Source organism: Uranotaenia lowii, chromosome 2 (assembly GCF_029784155.1).
Source record: "Uranotaenia lowii strain MFRU-FL chromosome 2, ASM2978415v1, whole genome shotgun sequence".
NCBI classification, from domain to species: domain Eukaryota; kingdom Metazoa; phylum Arthropoda; class Insecta; order Diptera; family Culicidae; genus Uranotaenia; species Uranotaenia lowii.
Window position 1 is genome coordinate 241990165 of NC_073692.1, and position 7658 is coordinate 241997822.

Sequence of the window (7658 nt, forward strand, 5' to 3'; positions counted from 1 at the left end):
AGTAGATTGCAACAAAATTTAAATTCCTTTTTGAATTACTTGAAAATGTGGAAAATTTCTCCTAACGCTTCCAAAACTCAACTTATTTTATTTCCCCATAAGCCAAGAGCTCAATTTTTAAAACCTAATGAAAATCATTCCATAACTTTTAATGGGGTTTCATTAGAATGGTCTGATCACGTGAAGTACCTGGGACTTACACTTGATCGGAATCTTACTTTTAAAAATCACATTGAAGATATTCAATCTAAGTGTAATAAATATACTAAATCTCTTTATTCTCTCATCAACAGGAAATCCAGGTTGTGTCTGCGAAATAAGATGTTAATCTACAAACAGGTATTCCGACCAGCGATAATGTACGCAGTTCCGATTTGGTCTAGCTGCTGCGCGACGAGGAAGAAGGCCATCCAGAGGATTCAGAACAAGGTTCTGAAAATGATTTTGCGGCTTCCACCTTGGCACAGCACCGAAGATCTTCATCGGATTGCGGGCATTGAATCGATCGAAGAGATGGCCAACAAAATCATCTCCAACTTCAGAGGCAAATCGATGCAGTCTTCCATCGCAGAGATTCGTTCTCTCTATAATTAGTTTTAATATAGGATAGTCTTAGTTTTAAGTAGTAAGTTTAAAATATTTTTTGACATTACAGGATGTTCTCCTACATAAAAATACTTGATTGCACTCAGCAAAATTAATGCAAATAAATAAATTATAGTGATTAATAAACTATAGGGCTCTGGACAGTTCATCATTGAACTGAACACCTAATTTAATGTAATAATGTAATATAAATGTAATGATGAGTTGGTACAAATAAAGACATATTTAAAAAAAAAAAAATGAATATGTGTGCTACCCAAGTAACACCGATTGTTTTGTAGGACTCTTTAAGCCTCTTATGAAACCTAAACTTGGTCTAGAAGACTGCTATAAAACTTTAAATGTTACTTGGGTAATGTACCTATATGACCTCCAAAATGATACGTATATACTGGTTTTGCTGCATTATATACGATATGTTTACACGTATATTTGCACGTATATTTGTGTTGCTAATTCGAAATACCCACCAAATGGTTGTCTGGGTTGCTGACGGCCACCCGGCGACAGAAACCAGCATCGGTGATGGTTTGGGCCGGAATCACCTGTGATGACTCCGCTGGTTTTTGTCCCTGAAGGAGTGAAGATCAACCAAAATACATATCGGGAACTAGTTCTACAGAATGTCGTCGAACCGTGGGCACGTCTACATTTTGGTTCCAGGGATTAGGTTTTCCAACAGGACTCGGCACCGGCTCACAAAGCGAAGAAAACCCAACTTTGAATTGCGCAACATTTTCCAGGTCTCATTTCGAGCTCCGAATGGCCGGCGTGTTCGCCAGACCTGAACGCCATGGACTTCGCTGTTTGGAGTATGTTGGAGGCCGAAGTCTGCTCTAAGAAACATGAAGGTGTGGAGGTCCTGAAGCGACATCTCGTGGCAGCCTGGGATAAAATACCACAAGAACACCTGCGGGCCTCATACGATGCGTTTCTCGACCGTCTGCGGCGAGTGGCTAAACTCAAAGGCGAACAAGTCGAATTTTATCAGTGAATTTAGAAAAAGAAATTTTTTTTCAAGAGAAATTTAATGAATTTATAATAAAAAGTTGTTTTTTTTTTTTTTTAACAGAGCAGGGAAAAGCCCCCGGGAGTTGGTCACCATTCAAGACCATTCTCCCGAAGGCATAAAACCTCCTCACTTTTTTATTCATTTGTTTTTTTCAATATTTTTCGTACAATTTTTGTGATTACACAGAATTTTTGTTTTATAAACGCTTCAATTATTCGGGCTCATTGTTTGAGAGCTGTATTTTCTTCAAATTGTGACTGTTGTAGGTGGCGGTGGTGGGTGGCGTTGGTGGGCGGTGGTGGGCGGTGGTGGGCGGTGGTGGGCGGTGGCGGTGGCTGGCGGAGAGGGATAAAAACAAAATTGTATGGAGGCAATTAGTGGCAGGCAGATATGTTTGAAGTGAGGAACTGGACTTCTTTCAAGTCTCCAGTGAGATTACTCTCTGTTAAGGAGACTTTGAAAAAACTGGTCTACGGCAGGTTCAACGATCTAGTTTGTTTTACTGTTGTTTCATACTAAGAAGTTCTCCAAGTGGTTTTTAATATGAACTTTGAGTTGACGTTTGAAACTGGCTTTGTTCCTTATGATTTTTAAGTGCGCTGGTAGACTGTTATACTTCATTTTACTGAAGTATTCAGGGGATCTTTTCATCTTTTCTGTGTTTGGTCTTCTTTGTATTAGGTTTTCTCTCGATCTTGTGGGGAATCTATGACTCTGTTGCTGGACATGTTGATTGTGGTGACAGAGTGGATTATACAGTACGTTGTGAATCTGCACAATACTCTGTAGTTCTCTTAGTGCAGCTATCGGTAGAACAGATAACGGGGCTTCTTTAAATAGGCTGAGCGTGGAGAAGAGTTTGGGTCGTTTGTAAACTGCTTTCAGACATCGATTTTGCATGGCCTGGAGTGGTCTTATATTGCTTTTACTTGCTGCTCCCCAGATAGAGACCATGTATTGCAGTTTAGACTGTACAAAAGCATGGTAGATGTACGTCAGCTGTTTAGTGGATACGAACCTCGAAATTTTCCACATTAAGCTGTGTATAGCACTAAGCTCTTTTCTGAGCCTGTCTACGTGCGCATCCCATTTCAGAAATTCGTCAAAGATAAGCCCAAGATACTTGAAGGTTTTAACTTTTTCGATTACTGTTGTACCAGTCTGAAGCAGATCCTCACATTCAATGCGCTGATTGGCTGTCCTAAAAATGACGTACTTGGTTTTGTCCAAGTTGAGCGAGAGAAGATTGTAATTGAAGTATCCTTGAAGTGTGTCCAAATCCTGCGCCATTCGAGACATTATTATTTGTTGATCAGCATGTTCGTACGACAGTGAAGTATCGTCAGCAAAAAGTCGGGGTTTGCCATGTAGACGCAAGTTATGCAAATCGTTCACGTACAGGATGAATAGAAGAGGAACAAGATTACTACCTTGAGGAACTCCAACTGGCAGGTTTCCTAGTTTGCTTGAAGTATGGTTGATTTGGACGAACTGTTTCCTGTTGGCAAGGTAGCTAGCTAAGAGGGAATTTGCAACACCTCTGATTCCGTAAGCATCCAGTTTTTGGAGCATAGTGGAATGATCGATTGTGTCGAAGGCCTTTTTCAGATCCAAAAACAACACTCCCATAAGTTTGCGATTATCGAGTGCGTTGTGGATATCATCTACAAGCTCGGTTGCCGCAGTTAATGTGCTTGAACCTTCCCGGAACCCATATTGATAGTTGTAGAACAGTTTGTGCTGCTTTAGGAAGTGCAAGATCCGCTCTGCTACGAGTTTTTCAAGGATTTTACTAAAAACTGATAATATTGATATCGGGCGGTAGTTACTGCAGCTAGTCTTTTTCCCTGCTTTGAATATTGGAATGACTCGTGCTGTTTTGAGAAACTCCGGAAATTGTCCTGTCCTAATACAGTCGTTGAATATGTCTCTGATCAGCGGTGCCAAGATGACATGATGAGTTTTAACAAATTCTGCCGAAATGCCATCCGGTCCAGGACTTTTAGAAGAATCGAGGTTGTTAATAAGAACAATAAGTTCTTGTTCGGTTGCTTGTCTCAGGTATATACTTCTACCATTGTGAACTGATGGAGTATTACTACTCTGCACATTTCTCGGTATCGTGGCCGCTAATTGCGTCCCAACGTTGCAGAAGTAGTCGTTGAATGCATTTGCAACCAATTTCGCATCTTCCACGAGCACTCCATTGATTTCCAATTTAATAGTTTCACTTTGTGACATGCTACGTCCAACCAGATCATTCAAATTTTTCCACATCGCTTTCTGATTAGATTTTTGGAATAGTTTGTGGTAATAACCTTTCTTAGCCTCAGCTTTGGCACGCTGCAGTTTTTTCGAGATGTGCGATAGGAGTTGTTGTTTTGATCCATTTATATGTTTATTTCAATGTAGCACTTCAATTGCCGGACCCTGTATCTTTCGTCTACAAAAACAAATAGAATTTCACCTTCATTCAATTTCCTCGGTTCCCCACTTTTCCTGTATATCGTTTTCCTTTTTCCAATATGCAAAACCATTTCTCCTATGAAGGCTTATTTTGGAAAATTTCCCTATTTTTAAACATTTAAAATTTATCACAAAATGACAGTAAAAATAATACACATAAAAAGGAAAAAAAGTAGAACTTTCAATAAAACAACCATTTCTATAATATCGAAAAGTAACAATTCTTTGAATTTTCAATTTGTGTTCAATCAGTTTGAACACAATCATCTAGGATTACAATCCTGTTCAACGAACTAGTCAACCGAACACAAATGAAAAGCGTCAATTCAATACTCTAATAGATTAGAAGTTGTTTATCGTCCGAAATGTGAAAAAGCAAACAGTTATTGTGAAACGCTAATCTTGCAATGGATTGGTTGAGACAAACAGTGCTCATCTGTTTGGGATGCATTCTATCGGTACGGTCTTGTGGCCAACTTCCTGCGAATGTGACCAAGTGGACGCCATGGCACGTGAAAATGTACGAAAAGGATTTCCACATCGGAGATCCGGCTTGTGGTGCGACTTTGATCAGCGCAAATTTTATAATCACCGCTGCACACTGTCTTTACGATCTTGGCGGTTCAAGGATAGATCCTAGTTTTTTACGATTGAAGTTCAGTGATGGAACCGAACGCAGAATTCGAGACGTGCGTTTCCCGACAACGACATTCGAGGTCAACAGTTTTGATGACGACATTGTAATGATTGAATTGAACATTCCGGTTGATCATCTTAAACCGATTTGTCTTGTGAAGAATGACGAAAACAGTTTCATAATTAAAAAATTCAGGGTGCCTATCATAACAGAACGTTATAAGCAACAGAATTTGGAAATACTCGATATGCATCAGATGGATGTTACAAAGTGTAACCAAAACAATGCTCTAATTTATCGGAGAAACTTCGAAAATCAAATTTGTATGGGAAATTTTTCAAGTATGGCGCACTTTTGTTTCAAACGAAGTATAAAATTGAATAATATTGACACGCAAACTTTTCCAGAATTCCACAAGTATCAACCGAATAGAGGCAGCGGAGTAACTATTGAATCACAAAGACTATGGACTTTGGAAGGGATTCTACTGTACACAACCGGACCTACAAAAGTGCATGTGGATTATGCAGCAGCCCTTCAAATCAGTCCTTATATGAACTGGATTTTAGATACGTTGAACCACTCTCACTGGCGATTGAGTGAAAAACGTAAACATTTCGGTGCCTAAGCATCTAATAAAAAATTGCGCATTCACATCTTTGAATTTCAGGATGTCAAGAATACATGGCGAACATGACTCACCCACCGTACAACAGAGTTCATCCTACCGTCACGCTCACGAGTGCGCTTTATTTTAGGATACCGTCTTGCCATGCTACTTTAATCAGCGATAGATTTCTCCTGACAGCAGCTGCGTGCGCCACTTCGACAAGTGAGTTCGGCCTTTATTTATTTTTCAATGAAATTTTATCTCTATGATTTTTTTATTTAAAGTATTTGGCTTAACAAAAATCATAAAAAAGCTTTTTTGAACTCCCAAGGAAAAAAAATTTAATACCAAAGGCAAAGGCTTAATTTAAAAGAGTGTACCTCGAAACATAATAGCAGGTTCATTATCCTTATTGAGAGTTTCATTCGACTTCTAAAAAGTTATATATCTGTTTTAAGGTTTCGCTAGGAATGATGTTAAATTATTTTGGAGTTTGGATTTCAAAATATTGCAGAACGCCGATACTAAATTAACGCTAGGAGTTGGTTTCGTGCCTTTTTTTTTCAATTCAATTCAATCGAATACTAAACTAACAGTGGCCTCTTTACTTACCAATTCAACCTGAACTTCAAATATTGGAACATCACAGAATTTATTCTTTCAAGCCAAGCATTGTTGTTTCCAAATATTTCCATTCCAGATTACATAGCATTTGATAAAGTTTTCCTATCCCGGATACCTCGAGATCGTTTCAAATTCCATTTCCATCCCAACGATGTAGACAGGAATGGCATAGCACTTATTGAAATGGATCTTAAGCCACAGTAAGTTCGAATGTTAGATCTACCTAATTTGAGAATTCCAAATTGACATATTTCCTATTCCAGAAATCTTAAGGCACACCTAAAATGCCTCTGGACGGACATATCTACAGCGATGAACTTCCAAACCAATCTTGTAACACTGCGATCGGAAGTGGTTGGAGTGGTTCCTCTCACGGTTCAGTATCGTCCGGGACGGCCAGTGGAGTTGAATTTTACCGGATGGTGTGAACCTTTTATTGTATATGAACAGCTAGAGCCAGGAGTAGGACTCATCAAAAGAGTCCATGGTGAAAACCTCAGTCGTATTGTAGGTATCATCACAACACCGCCAAGAGGCTGCAAGCTTTCTTACGCGGTCGATATTGCAGACTATCTAGATTGGATCGAGACGACAGTTTGGAAGTCTTAACTTCGCTCCAATGAACGGGGTTTGTTTTGATTTCATGTAGGGGAAAACTTGTCAGAACACACCAATTAAACATAATGGTATTTACAGCGCAATCAATAATTTAAGAACTAAATTAAACTTTCACAACTATTCAGAAATCTAAATTTTATTTTTGTAGAAAAAAACTAAAACTGATAAAAAAAAACTAAAATCTGGCAACACTGCGGAACAATACAAGCTTTCTGACGAATCTTCACAATGTGAGGAACTCCTTTGTAGGGAACACTTCAAATCATTATGATGCACGTGAAAACTGTTATCTACAGAGATTTTAAGTTAGCTTTTTTTCCATATATTTTCGTATAAAATCTATGGAAAGGTAATAGCAAAATTGTAATGCCGGGACCACTTTCCTCAATTGTTTTTTATCTTATAATATTTTTGTTATTTTTTATTTAATTTTGTAATATTGGTAAACCTATTTAAATTAAAAACTACAGTCCAAGTATGGTACCAGATATTAAATATAACTGTTTAAGCTACATTTCAAAAGTAAAGATTAACATCTAAACAATTTTTTTTTTACAATATTACAGTGTTGGTGTTAACATAGTAGAGAGAAACGCACCAGTTAAACGCTATTTACAACGCAAGCAATCATTGAAGAAGCAAATTGAACGTTTAAGGATCTGATTTACTTCTTAATAGAGGGGAAAATTATGATAAAAACTCGATTTTGATGATATTTTTGTGAAAAACTTAACCAGCTAGAAAACACACCGTGGGGTAGAACGCCAGAAATTGAATAGTGATTGCTCGGAATATAATTATATAATAATTGTAACGCCAAATGTGTCGTAACATGTTCATCACATTTTTGTAAACTAAGCCTACTTTGACAAAAACTCATTTATTATGGCTAAACTTACCAAAAATTTTGCTTATTAAAATACGCTTTTTAAATCCTTACACGTAAAACGCCTTCAAGTAGGCGACGAAATTCAATTTATGGACTGTTATCGTGGCTAATATGGCGGCAAATGATTTTTTTTCGAATCGAGTATTGGTTCAACTTTTGAACTTCAGCAAGGACGAAATTTGTTATAATTATGCAT

General features: G+C 37.9%; 1 protein-coding gene across 1 annotated transcript; it reads left to right on the forward strand.

Moving 5' to 3' along the window:
• The first annotated feature begins 4450 nt into the window (after window positions 1–4450).
• On the forward strand, window positions 4451–7036 carry LOC129748417 (uncharacterized). The gene is made up of 5 exons (XM_055743037.1): window positions 4451–5062; window positions 5129–5329; window positions 5392–5553; window positions 6032–6155; window positions 6219–7036. Exons 1-5 carry the CDS (start codon window positions 4492–4494, stop codon window positions 6562–6564), a joined length of 1404 nt encoding a protein of 467 aa, XP_055599012.1. The 5' UTR covers window positions 4451–4491; the 3' UTR covers window positions 6565–7036.
• Window positions 7037–7658: the final 622 nt, after the last annotated feature.